The sequence below is a fragment of the Microcaecilia unicolor genome, chromosome 10 (assembly GCF_901765095.1).
Source record: "Microcaecilia unicolor chromosome 10, aMicUni1.1, whole genome shotgun sequence".
In the NCBI taxonomy this organism is placed as follows: Eukaryota; Metazoa; Chordata; class Amphibia; order Gymnophiona; family Siphonopidae; genus Microcaecilia; species Microcaecilia unicolor.
Genome location: NC_044040.1, coordinates 182,524,350 through 182,551,948, shown reverse-complemented (window position 1 = coordinate 182,551,948; position 27,599 = coordinate 182,524,350). Strand labels below are relative to the sequence as shown.

At 41.2% G+C, this 27,599-nt stretch overlaps 1 protein-coding gene across 13 annotated transcripts in view; it reads right to left on the bottom strand.

Annotated features, from left to right (window-relative positions):
• MBNL1 (muscleblind like splicing regulator 1) overlaps nucleotides 1-27,599 on the bottom strand; it is a 320,658-nt gene that overhangs the window by 27,729 nt on the left and 265,330 nt on the right. For 6 of the 13 annotated variants that reach the window (XR_003943570.1, XM_030216344.1, XM_030216352.1 and 3 more), the window contains 5 exons: nucleotides 27,185-27,442; nucleotides 15,220-15,273; nucleotides 12,832-12,985; nucleotides 1,552-1,587; nucleotides 757-851 (listed from right to left, as the gene is read on the bottom strand). Coding sequence is in view for 12 of the 13 variants with exons in the window: in XM_030216344.1 (XP_030072204.1) it covers nucleotides 757-851; nucleotides 1,552-1,587; nucleotides 12,832-12,985; nucleotides 15,220-15,273; nucleotides 27,185-27,442 (597 nt within the window). In the remaining variant the exon portion in view is untranslated. The remainder of the gene's footprint in view (nucleotides 1-756; nucleotides 852-1,551; nucleotides 1,588-12,831; nucleotides 12,986-15,219; nucleotides 15,274-27,184; nucleotides 27,443-27,599) is intronic. The other 7 variants (XM_030216347.1, XM_030216353.1, XM_030216348.1 and 4 more) reach the window with 4 other exon arrangements.

Below are 27,599 nucleotides of genomic sequence, written 5' to 3'. Positions count from 1 at the left end.
TAGCATTTTGCACATGCTAATCATTAGCGTGTGCTAAATCCATTAGCACACCTTAGTAAAAGCACCTCAGAGGATCTCTGGGCGAGAGGAAGGAATTGTAGAGCTAGTAGTTGGCATGGATAGGCAGACAGGATAGGCTGTATGGTCTTTATCTGTGAATATCGAATCCCTAATAACCTGCAACCTAGGGATGTGTATTCATCAGTGCAATTTCAAAAATTTTAGTGCATGGAAAATTGATTTTATGCTCATTAACCTATGAATTAAAGCATGGGTCTAAAAGTTCTAACATGCATGACATTTTTCTGTAAATGAATGTGTGAAGCAAACCAAAAAGAAAATCTAGAATTTGGACAGAATCCCCCAAATCCAAAAATGAATGGAAATTGTTTTTTCTAGTATATATCCCTAACCTTAGTCGCATCTGAACACGCAATATCCCAAATCTATGATTTTACGGCTGGTTTATTTCAAAGGTAGGTCTTTCTAAATATTTTGAATAAACACTGATCCTGGCTGTTTTATTCAAAAGATAAAATAAAATAAGAAACAATCAAGAAACATAGGCTTTAATGATAAAATGTGAGTCTCTAAAACTCAGAAATGGATTTACCATCCATGTAAAAGTCTGGAAAGGCAATGCCAGTGAATTTGAAAAGAATGTGTAGGCCAACAAGAGGCAAAATCTAAACCCTCATGCTAATTCAGAGCACCAATCTAGAGTGTTCGAAGAAACAAAGCTGTAAATTAGCAAACCTGGTTGGCTGTGGCTGTTGCAGCGAAGGGAACACTGGTGGCAGATGTTGCTGCTGCAGACACAGTGGCTGGCGTAGCACCGTGCACCATGGGAACTTTCGGAGGGAAAATCAAATAAGCAAACATACAGAAGGGTGTAGCAGTACAGGGACCATGGCAGTAGGTGGCAGAAGAGTTGAGCATGATATTTATATCACAGCAATAAGCCATGTGACAGGACATCATCACCAGCGAATGACATGCAATCACAGTGCAAAGCAGGACAACATTCCAGGGAGAAAGGGAAGGGGAATGAAAGAGAGAAAAAGGGGAAAACGCTAGTTACCATCAAATCAAGTAAATCAATACAAACACGCTTCATTATTCTGATACAAAATGATCCTAATGTTTACAAAAGTATCAAATTTAAACGTTTTCCAGTAAGTCTAGACAAAAAGTTTATATACTACAGGAAAATTAATCCAGTGAAAAATAATTTTATGTGGATTATATACTGTAATAAGGTAAGTTATTTATGAAAACATAGCTTTTGAAACACTGGAACTCACAGGCCAATCAAAATCAATCATGGCAAATGGTAAATTATAGGATTTGCCAACCTTTGCCGCTGTGTAATAATAAAACTGGTGTAAGGATTTGTGCCAGATGAAAATAAAGGTAGTATTTAACGAGGTGTCAATATGAACAAGCTATATTTCCAAACATTTACATTCAGTGAGATCCGGAAATAGATTTTGAGTGTCTGTGAGCTGCACTGTAGATTTAAGATAATCAAGAAACAAAGCTGGAACCTACCAACACTTGTAGCGGGCGCCATGCACAATATTGAGCCTGTCCATCATGCATTGCAACAGGAAGGTGGATTTGAAAAGGGAAAAGAATTAAAACAACCCATCACACGTGTAATTAGAAAATTTATGTAAACAAGGAAGAAAAATGGTTATTATGGGAACAGTGGCATGTAACTATGAGCACAATCAAATCATATTATATTATATAGCACAGTGACCTAGAAGGAATAGCTTTAAGTGAGCGGAAAAGCCAAATGAACTGTGTGCCTGAACACTTTTCATTTTCAAACATTTCATCCTTGCCTTTTTTTTTGCCAAATGTTACTTTCTTAAATTCATTTTAGAAAACTTAACATTTTTTGTGCTAGTGCTTCAACTTAGTCAGCATAACATGTTGAAATGACCCTAGCTGGGGTACAACAAAAGTCATTGCTCAATTTTGGTGAACTGTGGACTATGACCTGCCTACACGTCCCCCAAATCCACATCAAGGACCCTGTGGACCAATGTAATTCACACCCACAAGACTTCAAGGAGGTTGCTCAGTGACCTGAATTCCCCATCCCCTGATATCCTCATTAAAATTATGCTGGAGTCTCCTTCTCCTCAAACCTAACATCACAAGCCCTGCTCCCATCATCTTTCGCCTTGACATATTGATTAAGGGGCTCTAGTGCCTCATCCACTGCCCTGGCCTCCTACCAAACTCTGCCTATACCTTTGGAAATCTTTTAAGCTGAGAGAATGAGAGAGCAAATAGGGCAAATGGACTTGTGATGTTATCGAGCACCATTTTAATTTGGGATATATCAGGAAGAGGAAGGAATAATGCATTTTCATCAAGTTAAGACCTCCAAAGTGCAGGCACAGGGTTGGGGAAGTCCATGGGATGTTTCTGGGACAACGAGTCTATTGATAAGGATGTTCCTGGAGGTAAATGTGTTCCTTGCATATGCACTTTAATCATAATTTGGAGGGGTAGAAGGGATAACTGGAACAGAATTTTAATAGGGATGTCAGATGTATGAAGCAGCAAAGCTTGGGGCAACAGGTTTAAAATGTCAGGGAGGGGAATGGGGATTCAGAATGGTAATTTAGAAATGTGACAGGAGATACAGATAGTACTTCAATCAGGTCGTTGGAGGTTGAAGAGGTAGAGGAGGCCTCAGAAAAGCATTGTATTTGGGATGTTCAGGTTGCAGGGAATTAGGACACCACTATAATTGGAATGTTGGATGGATGGGGAATCAAACCACTAGAGGCACTTTTGAGGTCTTGAGGATGGGGATAGATTCTGGCTTACTTTAGGTGTGAGTCAGCAGATCAAAAAGGTCTCTCTCAAAAATAAGTAAACATTAAACACATTTATTTATTGTTATACAAAAATTCAATCCAATCAAACAGTCCAAAAAATTCAGGATAACTTGACAACAGCTAATGTATAAATAATTTCAAGAGAAACAAAACTTCAAGCTTCTCAAATGGATCACACATCCATATCAGTATTTAAAATTTCAATTTTCTCTCAGCTTGGTATGCAAAATTTTAATTTCCACAACAAACTTTCACATTGGCTTTGAGCCTTAAAGCGTCTTCAGTAAAAAAAAAAAACAACGCTACTGAAGTGAACAGTCCCTGAACCAATGAGACCGTTTTGCCATTCGTTTTGGCTTTGTCAGGGTCAAGGAGGGAGAAGATAGTCTTGCATATTACTGCAAATGACCACCATTCCAATTCATCATTTAAAATGGCGCTTCCAAACCAGAAGACACCGAGACTTGCGCTGTAAAGCTCAACGCCTAATCAAGCCAACTTGGTTTTTGATTGGATTGAATTTTTAAATTTTTGTATAACAATAAATAAATGTGTTTAATTTTTACTCGTTTTTGAGAGAGACCTTTTTGATCTGCTGACCTTACATCAGATATGAGTCAGCCAAGGAATGCTAATGCTAACACAAATTTGTTACCGCCAGAAATAATATATTTGCACTAATCAATGCAAACCTCCATTATAACACTTGAATTCCCCAAAGATTTAATGCCATTTAGTAAACTAGGTATTAAATTGCCAGCTAATACCTGCGATAATTGGTTAACAACTGGTTTTAACACAGCTTAGTAAACTGGCCGCTCAGGTAATATTTAGATTAAAATTGCTGCTTGAATTACCTATACATTTTTAAGGTCTTGAATAAAACAAATATGTTTTTGGTAGCCTCAGACACGTACTACATGTTTTCATGATATCTTACAGCTACAATATAGTCTAACTGCCATAATAAACTGAGCAAAAGAAAATCCATAGAAAAATGTTCTCCCTTAGGTTTGATTTCTCAAGGGATTTCTCCCATTAAGAGGGTAATTCTATAATGGCACACCTATATATGGGTACCTGGAATGCACCTGTAATTTAGGCATGGGCACTTATACCAGCCACACAGCTTGAGTGCTTGTGCCTAAATAATGGAGATATGTGCAGTTTATAGTATTCTATAAGCAGGGCTTTTTTTGAGGGGGTACTTGGGGGTACTGAGTACCGGCACCTTTTCCATTGTCTGCTAAAATTGACCCATGGAACCCAAGTTTTAATGAAAGAGCTCAGGCTCTACACATCAATTTTGCCTTGTCATAGGTTCTGTGACTGGTTGCAGGGGGCCTGGCTATTGTGGGGAGGGTCCCTCAGTGATTACCCCCACCCCTGAAGGTTGGCCTAGCATTTGAGTACCGGCACCTTTTTCACTAGAAAAAGGGCACTGTCTATAAGATACATGTGCGTGAATCCTGCCCACTCCGCACCTATGTGCAGACCTTCTTGTAAAACAAGCGCTATGAACGTGCATCCATATTTACAGACAGGTCGATATTCAACACGATTTAACCGGCCAGAAACAGCTTCTGTCCAGTTAAATCACCTGTTTGAGGCTATTTATTTTTATTTATTTATTTGTGACATTTATATCCCACATTATCCCAAACAAGTTTGGGTTCATTGTGGATTACAATAAACAGTATTGGATGCATAACAAAGAATAATGCATAAGAAAGTAATTTGTTGTAAGAATCTAATTTTACAATACAGTGTCATAAACACACTGGGATAGCTATGGATATTTAACATTTAGAAAAAAATCTATTATGAATGAGAAAATGTACATGAAGCCAAGAGAAAGTTAATGGTAAATGGAGTAATAATTAGCTGTTTGAGATATGATTGTTCTTTGTGAGGGTTTGTTTGAATAGAACGATTTGAGGATGTTGCAAAATCTAGCATATTCCTGTATATTTCTTATTTTGGGTGGTAAGGAGTTCAAACATTTGGTTCCTAGGTAAGTGAAGTCTGCAGAGTAGACAGTTTTGTAGATCACTTTTTTGCAATTTGGGAGGTGTAGTCTGAGATAGTTTCTTGCCTCATATTTAGTATTTCTTTGAGGTAAGTTTATTAATGGTACCATATAATCTGGAGCTGTGCCACAAAATCTGGCTATTTTGGGGGCATTACGGGGCACAGTTGGAACTTGGCTGGTTATGTGCTGATATTGAGAACTTAACCAGCCAAGTTAACCGCTTGAATAGGACTACATAAAAGTCAGTCCTATCTTTATGCGGAAACCCATAGCTGGTTAAAAGCTGAATATCACACTTAACCAACTATGCATTACCTGGTTCCACAAACCCTGAAATTCAATGTCGTGAATTTCCGGGTTTAATGCCAGTGGCAGTCAACAAAACTGTGATCGCCGCTGGCTGAATATCAGGCCCAGAATAGTGCTTAAGCGGGTGTTTGGCATTAACATGCATATGTGCACACATCATGCCATTATTGTAATCATTTATGTGAATAATGGAGAAGTATATGTTAGCACCCACTTTATAGAATTACCTCTGCTATGTCTATAGAGAAAATCTATGAGGCCAGTGTACTATCTGATAGTTTTGCCTAGCAACCTGTTTCTACACAAGGTTGCTATGGTTCCAAATAAGATCCACAGCAAACTTCTGAAAGAAGTTTAGTTACAGGGTGTGGTCAATAATAACCTTTTCTCATTGAGGTGTTTTTTTTTTTTTTTTTTGCAAACAGGCCACAAAGATATTTTCTCATGCTGTTTTCACTGAATTCTGGGTAATGAGCTGTTCTGCAAGATTTTCATCACAGCAGCTCATTAATTCTGAATTTTAGTAAACTGTCTTGCACCATGGTCTATCTATGACATTTTTACTATCTGTGGAGGGCACACAATTGTGAATCTATTTACAAATCAGATCTACTCATGCAAAAAAAAAAAAGTACATACAAAACACCAAACTTGCAGCATGTTAGCATGCTTTGAGGTATTTTGCGCATTTTTTTAGTAGATCTGAACTTTAGTACATAAGCCTCTGAGGGGGGAATTTATCAATGTGGGCTACCGTTACTGCATAAAATGGAACCTGTGCCAAAATACCATGTTAGTGGTAAAATAACACGTCTTAACAGCAGCCCAAGTTGATAACTTCCCTCCTTAGTGGTAACCAGAGCTGATATTGTGATGTCATAGTGCTTCTTTCCACCAATGTCTAAGAGCCAACCTTACCAGTGATGTCACAATGGCTTGATTGCACTATACTTGGCTCAATTTTATTACATACAGCACTGATTTTGATCTCTAGAGATATTTACTTTTTCTTTAATTAAGGGGTATGGTTATCAACATGGGCTGCCGTTAAGATGTGTTATTTTACTGTTAACCCCGGTTATTAGTAATTAGGTCTCATAAAATGGGACCTGTACTAAAAGAGCAAGATGTAATAGTAAAATAACATGTCTTAATGGTAGCCCAAATTGATAACTACACCCTACGTCTGCTATTTATTCAGTGCACTGGAGTTAAAAGAATACTGTACTGTATGTATAGAAGATATTGGGGTAATTTTTATAAACACCACAGAATTTCTAGGTCCTCTGCAAGTGAATTTCAAAGGGAAACTGCCTGCAGACTTTATTCTTTGAAAATTTGGGGTCAGTGGGGAGCGCTACTAGAAAATTGCCAGTGAATATTGTTTTACAGTAGATGCAAAATGCCTGTGTTAAAGCATGTGTGGGCATTTCAAAATGAAAGTCTCTGTTCCTCTCCCAACCCAATCCCCAGGGCTACCCCTTTCTAGTGTGACAAAAAGCGCACACTCTGTTTTACAGCATGCCCATTTTTCACAACCACCAGGGAGGGCTGCTTTCAGCCCAGCCCCTTGAAAATGTCTTCATATTTTTCTAGAAACAAGGGCATTAACAAGAGGCAGAGTAGACAATTTAAAATGTATGAATCTGTGTTATGCCCTTCTGTAACTATAGGATTATGGTATTTCATGCAGATTAGTTCATGTGTTCAATTAGAATTAAAGTGTAATTAAAAAATAAATATTTATACAGCATTTGAACTTAACTTTTAGCTGGAATTATAGTTAACTTTGAAACTATAACCAGTGCACACAGTCCTGAGAGGAGTACAGAGCAAAAGAATATAAGACAGCAATGAACACACCACACAGGGCACAACAGCTGGAAAAATGTGAAGATATGGCAATGTAGGATCCAATTATCATTAATAAAAGAAAAAAAATTGAGGGAGAAATCATAGGATCGTCCCATTTCTAAACTCTATGATAAAGAGTATCAGGGAGAGTTTAGAATTTGCTGTTTCGCTCTACAAGTTCAAAATATAAACAAGTGCGGACATTGCTGATTTGGATTGGTCAACTAAAAATACACGTGTTACTGTTATTTTTAGGAGGGGGGCAGAGCTTCCCAAAAAAAGCCCCTCATTTTAAGTCTGGGCTATTTCCATTGCTGATATTCTCAAGGAAGCAAGAAGCAAAGAGTAAAGAAAATCAGAACTAACAATGCATTTGATTCAATTAACTTCAATTACACAATGAACAGGCACCAAAGAAAATAATGAGGCACAGGAAAGCTAAATTTCTGAAGTAATCTTCCAGTCTTATTCTGTTTCATATAAGAATTCATCATGCACGTGCTAAAAGAGTCACCCTCAGGCTTATTTTCGAAAGAGAAGGGCGCCCATCTTTCGACACAAATCGGGAGATGGGCGTCCTTCTCCTAGAGTTGCTCAAATCGGCATAATCGAAAGCCAATTTTGGGCGTCCTCAACTGCTTTCTGTTGCAGGGACAACCAAAGCATGTTGGAAGCATAGCGAAGGCAGGACTGGGGCGTGCCTAAAACATGGGCATCCTCAACCAATAATGGAAAAAAGAAGGACGTCCCTGACGAGCACTTGGGCGACTTTACTTGGTCCATTTTTTCTTACGACCAAGCCTCTAAAAGGTGCCAGAACTGACCACATTACCACTGGAGGGAATCGGGGATGACCTCCCCTTACTCCCCCAGTGGTCACTAATCCCCTCCCACACTAAAAAAAAATGTTTTAAATATTTTTTGCCAGTCTCTATGCCAGCCTCAAATGTCATACCCAGCTCCATCACAGCAATATGCAGGTCCCTGGAGCAGTTTTAGTGGGTGCAGTGCACTTCAGGAAGGCGGACCCAGGCCCCTCCCCCCTACCTGTTACATTTGTGGTGGTAAATGTGAGCCCTTCAAAACCCAACAGAAACCTATTGTACCCACATGTAGGTGCCCCCTTCACCCCTTAGGGCTATGGTAGTGTTGTACAGTTGTGGGGAGTGGGTTTTTTTGGGGGGGGGTTGGGGGGCTCAGCACCCAAGGTAAGGGAGCTATGCACCTGGGAGCAATTTCTGAAGTCCACTGCAGTGCCCCCCTAGGGTGCCCGGGTGGTGTCCTGGCATGTCGGGGGGACTAGTGCACTATGAATGCTAGCTCCTCCCATGACCAAATGGCTTGGATTTGGTCGTTTCTGAGATGGGAGTCCTCAGTTTCCATTATCGTCGAAAATCGGGGATGACCACCTCTAAGGTCGACCTAAATTTCGCAATTTGGTCGTCCCCAACCGTATTATTGAAACGAAAGATGGATGCTCATCTTGTTTCGATAATACGGGTTTCCCCGCCCCTTCGCCGGGACGTCCTACGAGGTCATCCTCAGGAAAAGTTGGGCGCCCTTTTCGATTAAGCCCCTCCAAGTCTCACTCTCAGAGGAAAGTCATTCTAAAAGGGCTCAATTCACCCAAAATCTTTCTGGAGTCTGAATCAACAATAGTAGTTGCCATGAAAAGTTGATATTAAGGACATGTTCAAACAAAAATTTATTAAAAGAAGACTCATGGCTTGAAATGATATCTAGAGGTTAATTCTATAAAATACATTGTGATAATCAAGACCTACTATCCCTGTTCTCATTGCAGTCTCATTACAGGAGTAGAGCTTCCCAAACTTTGAGTTGGGACCCCTAATGGGGTCACAAAACCTAATTTTGGGGTCATGACCTAGGTGGGCTCTCCAGAGATGCATTATGCACTTCCAGTGGGCCACACAATTTTATTTCATGGGGTCACAGCCTCAAAAATATTGAGAAGCATTGGGTTAGAGGAACCTCAGGATAGGATCAGAGTCTTTAGAGGGAAGGAAGAAGCTGGGCTGGCATTCAATAGCTGGGAGGATATTTTAGAGTCATGACAAACCCAAGCCTAGAGGGATAGAAAGGCTTTGGAGGGGGGGAGAGACAAAGAGGAGGCACATTTCCCCTGACTTACAAAGCAGTACATAATGGCCCCTAGAAGGAGTTGGGAAGAGGAGTCTCAGCCTAGGCTCCCTGCCCGTGGTAATCCAGGAAAATGATTTTTGAAGTGAAATGTTCATTAATTGATATTTAGAACTGCGCTATTGATTTTTTGTGTACAATTTCAGCCTAAAAAACTGGCACCGAAATGAAATATGCATAGGCGTATTCTATAAAGTACCCCTAAATTTAGGCGTATTTTATAGAATAAGCCTAAATTTCCATTCAGTTTATAGAATACGTCAAGTGCCTGTCCACATGACTAAATTTAGTCATAGGCAAGTTACACCAAGGAAAACCTGGTATATATGCTGACGCCTAAATTACGCACAGATTGGGTGTATACTATAACAACGTGCATAGATTTTAGAAACACCCATGACCCACCCATTCCATGCCCAGGGCCCTTTTCAACTATGCGACTTAGAATTTACAGTTATCACGTTATAGAATACGCTTAGACAGTTCTGCAAGTAAATGCTAATTAATGCCAATTAGTGTCAATAGTTTATTATTAAGTGGCAATTACTGGTGCTGATAGGCTTGTTAAGTAATTAAGTTGCGTGCATAAGTCCAGAATATGGCTGGATTTGTGCAAGCAACTTAAGTCACGCTATATAGAATCCAGAGGTTAATGGTCCATCACATAATTTATATTAAAAGAAATTCCTTTGAATGGGGATTGATTTCTGTATTGGTGATCCCTTTAGCGACTTTTATAGAATTTGAGGGATAGTGCATAACTACGAAAGGAAAGGGAAAGTGGATGGGACTTGATGTACTGCCTTTCCGTGGTTACACTCAAAGCAGCTTACATATTATATTCAGATACTTATTTTGTACCTGGGACAATGGAGGGTTAAGTGACTTGTCCAGTGTCACAGGGAGCTGCAGTCGGGAACTGATCCCAGTTCATCAGGATCAAAGTCTGCTGCACTAACCACTAAGCTACTCCTCCACTCCTAAGGGGATGCTTACTTGGGTGGAGCATGGAAGGGGCATGACCAGTGCTGCCACTTACACATGCAACTTACAGAATACTGTAAGTTATGCACACTTTTGCCAAATTTAGGCGCTTGGAGTTTTGTCTGGTGTAACTGCATGCGCCTAGATTTTAGGTGCTCTGATACTGGGTTATGCTAGTAACACCATCTGGGCACCCAGGTTCCAATATAAAATATGCTCTCACTGCATGCCACCGGGGCACCTATAGAATTACCTCCTAAATACATGGCAGATGCACTTAACACCTCCTACTTAGGCAATGTTAACTGCTTCGCATTACCTGTTGCATTGACAGATATTGAGAGTGGTAAGTTACTGAGGGTTAACTGTAGGGTAACAGTCCACTTCCATTCCCAGCCACTTCCCACTACTCATTTAATATGAGAATTAGTAGGTGCTGTTTCAAGCTGCTGTGTTGTCAGTGCAGGCATGCATTAACAACGTATGCTAATTCTTGTTTTAACTCCTTAATGCACTTTGTATTGTTATGCTTGTGTTTAAACAAATTTACATTTTGAACTAAAACAGAATTTCAATGTACTTAGGCCAGAACCTGACAACAGAATTATCCAAAACTTCCCTCTAATTTTTGACTAAGATTTTTTCATTAAGAATGAAAAAGTCTAATGTTTTATTTATTTTTTATTTATTCTCTGTTGAATTGTCAGTACAAGTGGTTTTCATATATTTAAGTAAAGCAGTGTAGTGGTTGGATTGAAATGTGTGACTGTTTTACTTTTAAAGCTGACATCACAGAGGGGCCAATGCTCAACAAATTTCTTTTTCCTAGTTTCAAACATTGGTGATGTAGTTCTGTATGTCAACAAAGAGATTAGGTATAATAAAACTATGATGGCAAATAAAGTTATTGGGGCTGATAGTCAGACTGTGGGAGTCCCACGGTCACTGCTAAACCCAGATATTCAATGCCGGACCGTTTCCTGTGACCGGCGTTGAATATATGGTTTATTTTCGACTGAATAGAAAGTAACCGGCTCTGTTGATATTCAGAAATAGCCAGTTATCTTCTAACCAGAGAGCCACGTATTCACACAGCCAAATATAGCCACTAAAGTGGGGCTGAAAAATTGGTGGATACCTGGTTATGGGCTCCTTTTAATAAGAAGTGGTAAGCCCAACGTGGGCTTACCGCTCACTATACAGAAAGTATCGCTGGGCTACCGCAGCAGCCCGGTGGTACTCCCCACCCCCCTAGTGTGCCGTCATTTCCGGCACTACAAAAATGTATTTATTTTTGTATCGCTGGATTGTACCCGGTGGTAATGGGGCAGTGCCGTGAGCTGCCCGGTTGCCGCTGGGTTAACGCGAGAGCCCTTACCGCCACCTCGATGGGTGGTGGTAAGGGCTCTTCCCTGAAATGGCCGCATGACAAGTGCTTTACTTGTCGCCCGGCCATTTCCTGTCAGAAAGTGAGACTTCCCTTTTACCAGCTGCAGTAAAAGGGGGCCTCGGCATGAATGTAATACATGCACTGACACCAGCGTCGGCCCCCTTATGCCGCAGCTTGGTAAAAGGGGCCCTATGTCGGTCAATATTACCGGCTATCTGCTAGCCAGTGATATTTAGCGGGAGATAGCCAGCTATCCCCTGCTAAATATCACCGGTCAGCCAGTTAAGGGACATTTAATCAGCCAATGCTGATTCTACCTGGTTAAATGCTGTTGAATATCAGAGGGGACTGAATTTAAGCAGGAAGTGACGTAAGAGTGAATATGTTAGTTTTCGAAGATTTCAGTGCCTCACAATCACTTTTGTTTTCTTCTATAGAGCAAAATTTCAGAATAAAAACTTATATGTATAAAAATATTCACATCAAAGTTCCACATTTGGGTGAACTGAGCTCCTTCATTTTTTTTTCTTTCGGGCTGTAGTGCTTTGCACTGAGGTGCTTATTTTGAAGCCTCCTGTTTGACAGGGTCAGCAGGGCTCCTGGCATGCCATGGAGGTGACACTCATAGCTGTGGTGGCCTCTGTTAACTGGAGTGAGGCACTAAGGGATCATCTCGGATAAATTTTTCCTCCAGCCTCAGGGTCAGTGAGAGTAGAACAGAATCACCAGTCATGTCATTTGGGGTGAAGGAGTGATAAGCAGAGAGGAAACAGGGGAATTAAAACAAAGAATACTGAGTGCGAAAATCAACTAATGAAAAGACAGGTCAGAACCAAACTCAACAGATTCCCCTATGCAATTCTATAATGCGTTATACCCTCATGCCAAAACTTATTGATATTCTAGTCTGATAACATTTTAGGGCCCTGTTTACAAAGGTGCGCTAGCATTTGTTAGCGTGCTGGGTGCCTACACAGTTAGTGTGCACTAATTTTTAAGTGCGCACCAATGAACGCTGGTGCGCCTTTGTAAACAGGGCCTTTAAGCAGCTAAAAAAGTAGGTGCAAAATCAACATTTAACCCCCCTCCCCATTAATTCTGTCTGCTTGATTTCTCTCTCTCCCTCTCCAGTATGAAAGGCAATAAATCTGTTTCACTACATAAAAACAGTTTGACTTTTCCCGCAAGACTGAAACGATAGCGTGCGTGCTTTGCTCTATAGAAAAGAAACGGGATTTTACCTGGCGGAAGGAAGGCTGCTTGCTGCTGTAACTGCATGTTTGCGAGCGCCTGTTGGTACTGGAACATGCCAGTATTAAAAACTGTGGTGGCACCATTGGTTTTTTCAAGTGCAGGCCTCTTTGGTAAAGGGGGCAGTACCGCCTGGGGGATCCCCTGATGTGTAGACGAATATTGAACAGAAATAAAAGAGAGAGGACAATCAGTGGAGTACAAAAAAAACAGGCAGCCATTGCCATTCTTTAACCAAGCAACAGACTGAACTAGCAAACAAGAAAAAGGTAAAGTAAAAACTCTGATACAAGCTGTAATCTAGGATCTTATGAAAAGTAATTGTGTTGGAGCTGGACCGTAAGTTGCAATGTGCATAACAGCTTAAGTAACATTCAGCTTTGGGTTTACAGTAAGAAGCAATAATGTAGGAAAAAAAACAAAAAGGCTGCACTGCTAGCTCCATGAGGATCAACAATTAAAGCAATGTTAATAGTAATCTTACAATGACTGGAATAGATAAGAATATATTAATTTACACCCACACTTCCCAAAGTCTAACTACACATGCAAAACGTACCACAGCATGCACTGACTTACAAGTGTTAAAACTATATAAAACTATCACTAAAGCCATGCCATTCACAAAGAGAGATACGTGATAAGAAATACAGGGGCCCTTTTACTAAGCTGCGCTAAAAGTGGCCATGCGCTACCATTAGCACGTGGGTTTCCCCGGGCGCTGAGGCCACTTTTAGCACGGCTGTAAAATGGCCACATTTCCATTTTTCCCATTAATGGCCATGTGCTAATTTTCAAATCAGCGCGCGGCCATTAGCGCGTGAGCCCTTACTAACACCTACTTAGTAGGTAGAAAAGGCTGATGCGCTAGGCATGCGCTAATCGTCTGGCATGCAGCAATGCGGCTGCGCTAATCGATTAGCACTGGGCACACCTACTCTCCACCCCCGTAAACACACCGCCAGCGCTAAAAAGTACAAAGTAGTTTTTAGTGCCGGGGAAGCGTGCACAGATATGTGAACTACCATAGGGCGCCTGAGCGCGCCCCACGGTACTGCATACTACCCCTTGGTAAAAGGATCCCACAATATTTAAAGCCCCCAAAGAGTTTCAGTAGAGCATTTTCACGTGGTAAAACTGAATGTGGCATACTATAAATCTAAACAAAATGTTCTTCATATTTATCTCTATGTATACATACAGAGAAATAGATACAAAGATGTAGGGGCCCTTTTTCTGAAACTCGTTAGGAATGGGCTTGGCGCTTTTTATCATCGGACTTTCCAGCACCCTAAGTGCATTTCTAATGCAGCAGTATGTTAAGGCATTAGCACACGCTACCTGTAAAAAGTTAATGAAGGAACACTTACCGTCTCCTATTTAGGAGTTGCTAAATAGCTTGATTCTATAAAAGGCATGCAAATTTTATGCGTGCAAAACTGTGTGCTATTCTGAGATGCACACGCAACTAGATTGGCTAAAGAGTCACTTAGCGCCAATAACTGGGCACTACCAATCAATTATCGGCATTAATTAGCAACAATTTGGATTTGTGCACACATCTCGATAAGCACTATTTTATGAAGATCTGCACTCAAAACTTATAGCATGCAATTCAAAAGGGGGCGTCGCCATGGGAGGGGCATGTGCAGGTCAGGGGTATTTATTAAAGATGTGCGTAGTATTACTGAATACAAGGAATCCGCACCTAACTTACCCACACTAGATTTACACCAAGTTTCAGTTGGTGTAAATTCTCGCACCCAAAGTTGTGTGTGGATCCTGACGCTGCGTGCTATTCTATAAAGGGCGCCATCATGGAATGCTAGTTACAGAATACCGTTCAGCACTGATTGTTTTTCAGCGCCAAATGTTGAGAGCCATTTGCTTAATCCAGCCCTAAGTGCTCCCACATTAACCAGTTATCTTGTGCTAATGCAAACAAGCTACCTAATGTGCGAATTAGCAAATGCTAAAAGGCAAAATACAGCAAAATGCTTCTACGCATTTTGTGATAGCCTATTTTTGGCACGCTAACTGCCCATTGGTGCTTAACACCCTCTAATAAGTAGATAGAGATACAGATATATATACATAGTTTCCAAACTAACGGGACCATTTACTAATAGTGCATGCTAATGTCATTAATGTGTCTTGCTTATTGTGTAAAATGTAATTTGCGATAATTAATGTGTGCTAACAGCATTAGTGCATGCTTTTAGTAAATGACTGCCCCAGTATATCAAGAAACCACATTCAATTTTCCACTGTATATAAAATATTTACAACACAAAAGGACATATAAAATAAATTTTAAGCTAAAACTTGTTTCTATAATTAAGCTACATGCCAAGCTAAAAGGTGAAAGGTCATAGTACCAGGTCAAAGGTTGCCTCGAGGGGTCGCTTCAGTGATTTGACAGCCGACTGAGTCTTAATTAGCAGGCAGCGAGCACATGATGGCAATGGGCCAATGGGGTTCAAGCGCATTAACATAAACAGCAAGCAGAGGTGCATCATGGGGGCAGCAGTGCATTTTTGGGTAGGTGAGAAAAAAACAAATAAAAAACAAATCATCGGAATGCCATAAACAACGAATAACAAGACTAAGCATGCACAATAAAGGCGCTATTGAGTTGTTATTGTGAGCTACATCCTTTGTAGTTAATAACAAACAAAATATTCTAATATGAGAGAAAAAAGAAAGAGAGAGAGAGAGAGAAAGAGAGAGAGAGAGAGAGAGAGAGAGAGAGAGAGAGAGAGAGATGGCCTTCTGTATTTTTGCTCAAGTATCCATAAAGAAACATAGAAAAAAGGCTCTCTCACGCTTATTAGGCTTGACTATGAATATCACAAAACAATGTGTTACATCATGTAGTATTTCAATGGTCAGATCATGTAGTTATATGAAAAAGATAGAACAACATTAAAAGCACCTAAGCAAAGAAAAACACAGGAGACCTATGAAAATCATATTTTGATTGTATCTGAAATTTTTTTTTATCAGTCAACATTCTGTTTGAAGTTTGAGTGGAACTCAGGGCATTGATTTCCTACATTGCTGGTTATACTGACTGTCAATGTTTTATTTTGTTTTTACAAAGAAATCTGACAGAAAATTATACAGGAAACAAATTTTAGAGGCAACGTAGGTGCAACTGAATGGGTACTTTCAGTGTGTGTATTTTATGCTAAGAACCATAAAGAAATTACCTGGATAATTTCTGTTTGAAAATTACTGGAAATGACACATTAAAGGCATCCAGACTTTTGGCACTAGGGATGTGAATGTTTGTATCATTTTGTAGTAGAATATGTTATTTCATTTAGGGGCCTTTTTACAGAGTGGCGGTAAGCCAAAAGCGGGCTCACTGCTCACTCTTCCAGGATTACCGCCGGCCCAATGCGGCTGCCGGTGGTAGTCCCACCCTGAGCGTGCGCCATTTCCAGGGGGAAAAGAAAACCCCTGGAAATGGCTTGCGCGGTGATAAACCGGCGGTAATTGGGCATCGCCACGCACTGCCCGGTTACCGCTGGGTTAGAGCAGGAGCCCTTATCACCACCTCAATGGGTGGATGTAAGGTCTCTCTGCCGCATGGCCATGTGGTAAGAGTTCTCTCACCGCATGGCCATGTGTGCTGGGGGCTTTTTTACCCACTGCAGTAAAAAGGGCCCTGGAACATGAGAAAAATGGCCCCTGCCACTTTTTCCTGCAGCTTGGTAAAAGAACTCCTTAGTCCTCTATTTACTAACACTTAGGGGCTGTTTTACTAAAGGAAAATAGATTTGCACTTACCACAGGTTAAATAACAAAATTGGTAAGTGCAAAGTGGTAAATGCAAAGGCTGTGAGATATGTTGAGGGCATTTCCAGCAAAACCCATGCAGGCTCCGCACAGAAAAGCTCCCTGCTGCATATTACTGTCAAGCACATTAGTACAGACACATCTAATGTCACCTCTTGATGTGGCATTACAAACACCAGCGCTAACTGCACCTTTGGCAGCTTCTGTTACTTACAGTATATGTCCCACTGAGCAAAAAGGTACCAAAATTGGGGTATGGAATAGTTACTGTAAGTTACTAATAACTTTCTTTCCTTTAGTTCTATCCTACCAGCAGGTGGAGACAGAGGAAGAAAATAGTTCTTGTGACTTGCCCCTTAAGGGTATTATGTAGCAAAGAATATTCAATATTTCAAATAGCCAACCAATGGTACTCAAAATCTGCCTGATAGCCAATATAGAAACTTTAAGGCCAAGTAATTCAATCAGGTAATAACCTTACCTCCTAGAGAAGCATATACTCTACTGACATGCTGATATTTCGCCGAGTCAGGAGATGTGTACAAGCAGAATCCGTGTTATCAGAAAAATATAGCTTGTATGCAAAATAAAATTAATCAACCAGGGAGGGATTCTGGGCGGGCCTGACAGGAATAAAGGAAAGAAAGTTATACCAGTAAAGACCAATGGGATGTAGCAAAGCAATGTCACCAACACAGGGCAAGACTAAAAGATCTAAACACTCAAAAAAGAGAGAAATAATTTTGCATGTAAATGCATCATTAATCTCCCCAGTCTAATAAAGTGACAGAAAGATATAGATAAACTGGAATAGCTTTAGAGGTTCTTTCTAGCAGTACCTAGTAGATAGAACCAAGAGCAATCAGAAGGGATCTGGAAAGACAAAAATGATGGAACAGGAGAAAAATGTGATTCCCATGATAAGATGTAATAATAGAAAATAGTACTGATAGACCATGGAGGAGATGAGCAGACCAAGAAACAAATCCAACTGATGTTTTCCTTGAAAGAGTCTTTTGAAGGCAATATGGCAACTATAATGGAAATCCTGAAGGAGCTGAATATCCAGAGAAGGAAATAAAGGAAGAAAGCTATCAGGGGCTGAAAAACCACTGTGCTTCCCTATCTACATTACTACTACTACTACTACTACTATTTAGCATTTCTATAGCGCTACAAGGCGTACGCAGCGCTGTACAAACATAGAAGAAAGACAGTCCCTGCTCAAAGAGCTATGTAATAAAAGTGAGCCAAGTATAGGACAATCAAGCCATTGTGACATCACTGATGAGGTTGGCTCTTATTGGTGGACTGAGGCATTATGACATCACAATATTAGCTCTGGTTACAAGAGACTACTACTACTACTTATCACTTCTATAGCGCTACAAGGCATACGCAGCGCTGTACAAACATAGAAGAAAGACAGTCCCTGCTCAAAGAGCTATGTAATAAAAGTGAGCCAAGTATAGGACAATCAAGCCATTGTGACATCACTGATGAGGTTGGCTCTTATTGGTGGACTGAGGCATTATGACATCACAATATTAGCTCTGGTTACAAGAGACTACTACTACTACTTATCACTTCTATAGCGCTACAAGGCATACGCAGCGCTGCACAAACATAGAAGAAAGACAGTCCCTGCTCAAAGAGCTTACAATCTAATAGACAAAAAATAAATAAAGTAAGCAAATCAAATCAATTAATGTGAACGGGAAGGAAGAGAGGAGGGTAGGTGGAGGCGAGTGGTTACAAGTGGTTACGAGTCAAAAGCAATGTTAAAGAGGTGGGTTTTCAGTCTAGATTTAAAGGTGGCCAAGGATGGGGCAAGACGCAGGGGCTCAGGAAGTTTATTCCAGGCGTAGGGTGCAGCGAGACAGACGGCGCGAAGTCTGGAGTTGGCAGTAGTGGAGAAGGGAACAGATAAGTAGGATTTATCCATGGAGCGTGCATAAGGGCCCTGAGACATTCAGACAGGACAACCCATGATGGAAGCCTATTAGTCTGAGAAACCCCCCCACAATATTAGATTCTTCCTGCAGTTGTATGACAGTGATAGCTAATGCCAGTGCTATCAAGTTATTTAGTTATTATTACATTTGTATCACACATTTTCCCACCTATTGGTAGGCTCAAAGTGGCTTACATAATTTTGGAGAAGTGGTTACAGGCTCCGGTGTGAACAAATAGAGTGTAGGAGTATAATTAAAGAAATTTGGAATGATTCATCCCCAGCAGATTACTAGGGTGGGTTCATGTATCTGAGCAAAACAGCTAGACTGTAGAATGACACAAAGTAGGTGGCTTGTATATCCGGAGCCATATGAGCAATCGGCAAAACTGTACTAAATAGTTGTGCAGAGTAGATGAGGCACCTAGTCAGCCACCAAAACCAGTGAAGACAGTCTACTGAAAGAGGTATGGGTCTGGGGCTGGGGCTCTTCAGCCTGGAGAAAAGGCGGCTGAGGGGAGATATGATAGAGGTCTATAAGATAATGAGTGGGATGGAACGGGTCAATGTGGTGCATCTGTTTACGTTTTCCAAAAATACTAGGACAAGGGGGCATGCGATGAAGCTGCAGTGTGGTAAATTTAAAACGAATCGGAGGACCTGTGAACAGTATTTTGTACTATTATTTGCTTATTAACTATTGTACGCCACATTGAGCCTGCCCTTGGTTGGGAATACTGTGGGATAGAAATGTCATAAATAAATAAATACTGCTTATTCCAGAAAAAGTGGATTTTCCCCAAGTCCATTTAATAATGGTCTATGGACTTTTCCTTTAGGAAGCCGTCCAAACCTTTTCATAAACTCTGCTAAGCTAACCTCCTTTACCACATTCTCTGGCAACGAATTCCAGAGTTTAATTACACGTTGAGTGAAGAAAGATTTTCTCAGATTCATTTTAAGTTTACTACTTTGTAGCTTCATCGCATGCCCCCTAGTTCTAGTATTTTTGGAAAGAGTAAACAGACGCTTCACATCTACCTGTTCAACTCCACTCATTATTTTATAGACCTCTATCATATCTCCCCTCAGCCGCCTTTTCTCCAAGCTGAAGAGCCCTAGCCGCTTTAGCCTTTCCTCATAGGGAAGTCATCCCATCCGCTTTATCATTTTCGTACCCTTCTCTGCACCTTTTCTAATTCCACTATATCTTTTTTGAGATGCGGCGACCAGAATTGAACACAATATTTGAGGCACGGTCACACCATGGAGCGATACAAAGGCAACTACTTGCCGTAACTGACATATGTGTGGATGCTGACTCTGATGCCCTATTTCTGGTTACCACAGCTAACCACATGCAGTCAGCTGTTGACTGGAATGCCATATAAATGTCCATCCAATCTACCACAGACAGCTGGAACATCTGATGCCACATAGGCAGGTTTGTAACTGTGATACAAGCAGCTTCCATAACTGAACCATACTTGGAACATTCATGGTGACACAGTAACCATGCTACATAGCTGGATACTAGAGCAGAGCTATATAACTGACTTGGAATGCCTGGACATGTAGGCGATTGCTGAAGGTAAAGAAGAAATGTGGCTATTTCAGCCATACAGCGCAGCTGAACATGTAACCGTATAAAATAGATGGCTATCATATCTATGAAATACCAGTACTGTGCAACCCATGTGGTTGTTGCAGGCACAGAAAATAAGCGACTGCTTAAGCTGAGTAGTACCGGCGGTTGTTGCAACTATGGAACGATCCAGTGTAAGTAAGCAAACAGTGACTGTTGCAGCTACACAACAGAGGAGATGGTAGCAGGAGTGACACAGGTAGATGCTGCAGAGCAGCTAGATTGGCAACTGCTACCAATGGTTGAGCAACCCAGAGGAGTGCTGCCATTGTACAATACAGGAGGTTGCTGCTACAGGGAAGTAATCCAGAGGAGAGCTACCATTGTGCAATACAGGTGGCTGCTGCTACAGGAGAGCAACCCAGAGGGGTACTGCCATTGTGTAATACAGGTAGCCGCTGTGCAACCAAGATGGTTGCTGCCATCATGCAACACAGCTGGATGTCACCACTGTGCAATACCGTTGGGTGCAGTTAGAGTGCAATACCGGTGCCACTGAGCAACTGTGCCAGCGGGTGTAAGTGCGCAATCCAGGCATTTGTTGCCATCGTACAACCAAGGTGGTTGCTGCAATCATGCAACCCAGGCAGTTGCTGCAATCATACAACACTGCTGGATGTCACCATTGTGGAATACCAGTGGGTGCAGTTAGTGTGCAATATCAGTGCCACTAAGCAACCGTGCAACCCAGGTGGTTGGTGCAATTTGCAACACAGGTGGACAATGACACACACAGGGGCTGAAAAGCCCAGGAAGATATAGAAAGAACTGTGCACTATATGTGGAGGTGAACTACAGTGAATGGAAAAACTGCAATTGGACCAGCTCCAAATCATCAGTGTCTTCAGCCGCACTATTTCCATAACTGAAAAAAACTAATGCAACTATCCTGAATCGGGCAAGCCAGATGAGTAACTCATGTTGAAATAGAGTGCACCCATCAAATTTGGTAGAACACAACCAAGAGTTGCATCGTACAGCATTGACCAGATAGGATTTTTTTTTTAAGAATAATATAAATGATAGAAAAAATAGCAAGTTTGGCTATTTATGCCAAAATATAGCCAGCTGGCTGAAGAAGTTAACAACAGTTAATTTTTAGGAACTCCCTATAGGAAAAACTAATGCTCCAGTTTACTAAGCAGCACTAGTGGATGTACATGCGTTAGTGCCGACACGGCTCATTCACTTTGAATGGGCCATGTCAGCACTAGCGCATTGACAGCTGCTAGCGCTGCTTCATAGACAGACCCCCTAAACACAGTTAACTGCAATTAATGACTGACTACAGCACATAACAACAGACTTAGCGCAATTGATATTCAAATTAAACAGAGAGAAAAGTAGCAGAAAGTTGAAAGAGGCAGGCAAGGGTTGAGCAAGTGCGAACAGAAACTAACGTGGCTACAATAAGAAACCTGTCACAATTTCCATCATGCTCAGGGAGCTGAAAAATCCTCCGTTTCCCTCCCCTAACTTATCCTCTCCTAAATTCAGTAGCTTAGAAGCAGGTTAAATTATTACTTGGAGGCAGTGGCTTCCGGCGGAGGAGGTGTAGGAGCTAAGTCCAAGCCTACTGGCAGAGCAGCAGAGCTGGATGTAAATATACTATTATTCAGGCAGGTACTGTAACCATTAAGATGACTGTACCAGAAATTACAAAATTAAATCAAATTGCAGCATACAGCAATGAACCAAAGAATAGGAGCATATGTCCTAGTAAGGGGTACGATCATTTTTTTTTTACTCGAGGAGAGCTAATAAATGTCTGGATTTGCTTGCTGTGGATCAAACAGCCAGGATACCCTTGAAAAAAACAAACACTAGCTAACAGAAATGAAAAAAAAAAAAAAAGAATTTTGACGGGAAAAATTGTAACAGTCTGGAACGCTAAGGAAAATTTAATGTCACACAACTAGGAGTAGCTAATCTTCCACATAAAAGTCAAAGAAATATTCATTGCTTATAGATAGTCACACAAAACATTTCACTGCTTATATAAACCAGAAAAACAAAGGTTCCTATCAGTAATCCTTGCTGTGAGAAAAAGACATGCCAGATACCAGTGACAGCTTAATAAGGAACAGAGGCACAAGCACCACAGCACTGAAATAAATAAGCTCACCCAATGTAGGCTGACTTCCACAGGAAATGTTGGCGGTCCAATGGACCAGAGGGGGAGGGGTGTTAGGGATCTCAGAGACCTCTGAGATATACCTCAGCTCCATAGAACAGCTGCCTTTTATTTTTTTTAAACAGGAGTTTATGCCAAAGAAGGCACCCCAACTCAACTGAACCACAGGCATTAAACTGGGTAAGGAGAACAAGCCCAGGAGGGCACCCCTCAACTCAACTGGAACACAGCTGAGAAGCTGGTTCAGGAGAACAAACTAAACAGGCACCCCCAAACTTAACCGAGTCTCAGTCTTATACTGGCTGAGGAGCAGAAAATAGCAAAAGGGTAGTTAAAGCTCAACTGAAACTAGTTGTAAAGCAGGTTGGGAAACAGAGGAAATACTGAACATTCTATGCTGCATAATACCTTTAAGGGGTGAGTCACTAAAACTATTTTCTTCCTCTGTCTGCATTTGCTGCTAGGGGATCACAATCCATTGGTCTAGACTGGTCTGATAGGATGCTGTGGAAGTTTATACCACAAGATAAAGGGATATCAACTGCATAATCACGCCCATAAGTCTGACCATGTTTCACCTTTGTGGGTCCATCACCACTGGTTACCTGTCCTGTTTCACATCCAGTTTAAGCTTCTTACCCTGGCTCATAAGATCCTCTACATTGGTTGCCTGTCCTACTTGTCTGACCTAATTTCTTCCTATATCCCAGCCCGAGCCTTATGTTCAGCCTTAACCTACCGCCTCTCTCTCCCCCCTGCCCCCACTCACTCTGCCCATCTTGAGTGCACTTGAAGTTCAGCCTTTTTTTATGTGGCCCCTTCCCTTTGGACGGCCCTCCAGCAAGACCTTCGTGCTGAACAGTCCTACCCCCGTTTTTGGGCACTATTAGGCCCACCTCTTCATCATAGCCTTCTCCTCTTCAGTTGAAGTACGGTGATGCTTGGCCGTCGGTTCTGGACTGTGCGTATTTTCTTTCCTTGCTATCTTTTTCTAAATTTTGGAAGGAGTTCCATTCCCCTTTGATTATTTATTGTAAACCACTCGGATGCCCTGAGAAGGGCGGTATATCAAGCATTCAATAAACTAAACTAAACTAAATAATCTTGCAAAATTTGAGCGTCAAGTAGGGGGCTAATTACCTCTTTAAAAAAAAGAGAAACTTTTATCAATAAAAAAGTAATTAATCCTAGAAATCCAATACCTCACTGACTTTAGGCTGAGAACATGAAAAACCTCAAAGCTGTGAAAAAATAATTTCATAGACCATTCTAGTAACCCTACAGCATACAAAACTTTCAAAAATAAAAGTTGCCCCAACTTTTATAGCCATTATCTGGTATCTGTAAGCCCATTTTTGGTACCTTTTCGCTCATTGGGTCACATATGTACAGTTCAAGCCCAATCTTTACTCATACTGTGCCCCATTCAATGCTAAGCACCTAGTGCAGGATATTCACTGCCCTGTGCTTACAGTTAGCACAAGCTGAAATCCACACTAACTGCCTAGCACAGTTTAATAAACATGCCCCGTGTGCAATAATGCTATTATTGCATGTTATGTCTTAGTAAATAGGGGTCTTTTGTGTGCACTAAATAGTGCAGATTATTAATACAATGCACCATTAACAAATAGCGAGTGCTGTTTAGTGCACACTTTTGACAGAACAGCAAATAAAACAAAAATAAATGGAATAAAGACAAGACAAAATGAAACAAACATTTTCTGCCTGCGTGCTCCTACTTTGCACCTGCTGCTCTGTGCAAGGGGCCAAAGCGGATAAAGACATCCGAGTTGTTATTCAAAGAGATTTAACCAGTCAGAAACAGTTCCTGGCCAATTAAATCACCTGTTCAGGGTTAACTGTTAAGTTTTTAGTGGCACTTAACTGGTAACTGCCGCTGAAAGTAACTAGTTAGCACTGAACTCAAACTGAACTGTGGGGGGCGGAGTCGGCATTTTGGCTGGTTAAGTGCTGATATTCAGAATTTAACCGGCCAGGTTAACCACATAAAAAGGACCACATAACAGTCCTATCTATATACGGTGCCTTACAGCGGGTTAAGCACTGAATATTGCGCTTAACCAGCTTTGCGCTAGCCGACTCTACAAACCCAGAAATTTAAAGCCGAAGCCTAGACGTGTTCCGGCATTGAATTGTCCAGGTTTAACTCTAGAGAAAGTCAGTAAAGTGCTGATTGCTGCTGGCAGAATATTGGACCCATCATACACATACTGTTTTCCTTTTCTAAACTAGTCCCCCTCCCCTAGCTGGAAATACCCCTGCTATGGAAGTCTGTGCCTGCTTTTACCTGGGATGAGTATGGATGTTTTCAGGTAAGGGCAATGGAGGAATGTTAGTCCATTTTAACATGGATAGATTGCTTTGAAGTTTGTGCTTCCTGTGTAGAATACGAGTAAAATAACCCTGCCCCCAACTATATGAATATACTCATTGCTACTACCCTGCCTGGTACACAGACTTAGAGGCCCTTTTACTAGAGGGTGTTAACCCCTAATATGTGCTTAACGCCTGAGAAAACGCTTACCGTAAAATGCGTTAAAGCGTGTTGTGGTAATTTCTGCGTGCTGTGCTTCTCTTTTTAATTTCGGGAGGGGGCGTGTCATGGGAGCTTTACTTCAGCTAGGGTATTTGCATTAGCACGTCCTAACTGGATAACACAGACTTAACGTGGGAGTACTTAGCACCTCCTAAATAGGAGGGAGTAAGTGCTCCTGTGTTAATTTTTTGCAAGTCCCTTGCGCTAATGGAAAAATTAGCATGGGACTTGCAAAAAAAGTTTCAAAAAAATTCCTAAATGCTGCCGCTCTGAATCTGGGTTTAGCGCTTGGGAAAATCCCATGTTAAAACACGTTAAGTCCAGAGTCTAGCGTGGTTTAGTAAAAGGGTCCTTAGGTTTTACCACAAGCCTTTAACCTCTCCAGAGCTGTACAATCTGCTAGTAAATTCCCTGCCAGAGGGGAGGATTGCTTAAATAAATTACCTGTATGTAATTATTCCTGGAACCTTTCAAGGTTACAGCAGTCTTCCTTCTTTGTATAATTTTTCTCTCTGTTTTTCTTTAGCTAGTTAATACAGCAGAACACAGTAGAACAGAGGAAATAGTAATACCCTGCTAAAAATAGTTCCAGATGTGCAGATTATACTCATTCCAATACTGGGGAATAAATTAAAGCTCAGACTACTACTATACATCTGAAGAGGAACAATAAAGTTCAATGTAGCAAATATGGAACCTTGATAATAACAATCAGGTCAATACTCAGCCAGCGACGGTGGGCATTTTTTTTTTTTATGCTGGCCACTACTGGCTAGGTTAGACCTGGATTTTCAATGTTGGGCCATGTCCGGGCATCGGCATTGACTACTGAGGCCAGAAGGTGATACCTGAAAGTTATGCAGTACGGCTGATAATCAATGCGGTACCTGCATAACTAACCAGATACAGTTAGGACTGCTATTTATGTAGTCCTACTTGCCCGGTAATCCATGAGGATGGCACTGTATAATGCTAGTGCCTGTATAATATCCAGAACTGCTCTGACTCCACCCTCGGACCACCCTGACTCTGTCCAGACCAAGGAGGTTTTATGACAGGAGACGGCATGAGCCTATCTGGCCCATTCTGTGAGCTGAAGCCAGTGGGTGGAGCTTGTCACCATATTGTGTGACCACAAACATTCACAGACACTATTGAAAACAATAGCAAACTTGTAAAGTTTATGACTGCCCGTGTGTGTTTTATTTATTTATATTTTGCTCACACCTTTTTCAGTAGTAGCTCAAGGTGAGTTACATTCAGGTATACTGGATATTTCTCTGTCCCAGGAGGGCTCACAATCTAAGTTTGCACCTGAGGCAATAGAGGGTTAAGTGAATCCCAAGATCACAAGGAGCAGCAGTGGGATTTGAACTGGCCACCTCTGGATTGCAAGACCAGTGCTTTAACCACTAGTCCACTCCTCCACTTGATAGCTTATTTATTTAAATGCTTCCCATATTTAACCTGTTTTTTTTTTTTTTTTGCATCCAGGGAGAGAGGGGTCCTGGGGTGTGAGCCACTGTCCTGCCGCAGGTGTGGGCACTCTGGAGCAGCAGTCTTGTTTTTGGAGCCTTTCTTAAAGCTGCCCTCTACAAAAATTGAGCCTCCCATGGCTCCAAAAACAAGTCTGCTGCTTCCAAGCGCCCACATCATCAGCAGTGGCTCACACCCCAGGACCGCCCCCCCCTTGGATTACATATGAGAAGCTTTCAAATAAATAAAAAAGCTGTCAAATAAAAACAAAAAGGACACACACAGGCAGTCATAAACTTCACAAGTTTGTTATTTTCAATAGCGTCTGTGAAATGTTTAGGGTCACACAATATGGTGGCTGCATGGAGGAGATTCTGTCATAAAACCTCCTTGGTCCGGACAGTGCTGTGGCAGTCAGAGGGGATATTCAATGGCACTTCCCAATTAAGTGGCATTGAATATCCCCTTCCTAAGGTGCCCAGTGATATTTAACCAGGCAGGAGCCTTTTCTGCTCAGTTAAAAAGTTTTTGACTATCAGGCCAAATGTAGTTATTAGTATATGTGAATTCATATGTACCTCCCATTAGTAGAAATTGGAATAGAAAATCTGTTAACATTTTTTTGATCCTCTTGAACTCTGTAAAGACTGTTTTTGTATCATGTGTTGTTCTGTATGACTGGGATACCTGAACAAATATATTTAGCATGAGTAGTTAATATAGTTAGTTAGCGTCATCTGTGTACCTTTTGTATTGAATTCTCAACTCACCATGGCGGCTGCAGTAGCTGCTGCTTGGGCAGCTGCAGCTTGGTTGACCTGGTACTGGGCAGCCTTGATCTTGGCTTGCAGATGTGCAGGAGGGTGGAAATATTTGCACTTTTCCCTTGAGCATCTGCCTTTGATGTAATCCATGCACACCGTAACAGTGTTGTCATTGGTGTCAATCATTGCACTGTCAGCAGGATGAGCAAACCGGCAGTCGCTTTCTCCTCTGTTACAATTACCTCGCTGATACTCTCGACATACCTGAAGTCAGAGGAAATGGTTGTAAATTATTAACCAGTTCAGATCAGAGAGTGCAGAGCATATTATTTTAAAAGAAGATCTATACAGATGTCTGTGTGAAAGAAATCCCAGATTAGAACAGGAAGTCAAATTCCTCTCCATGATGATGATCTAATGT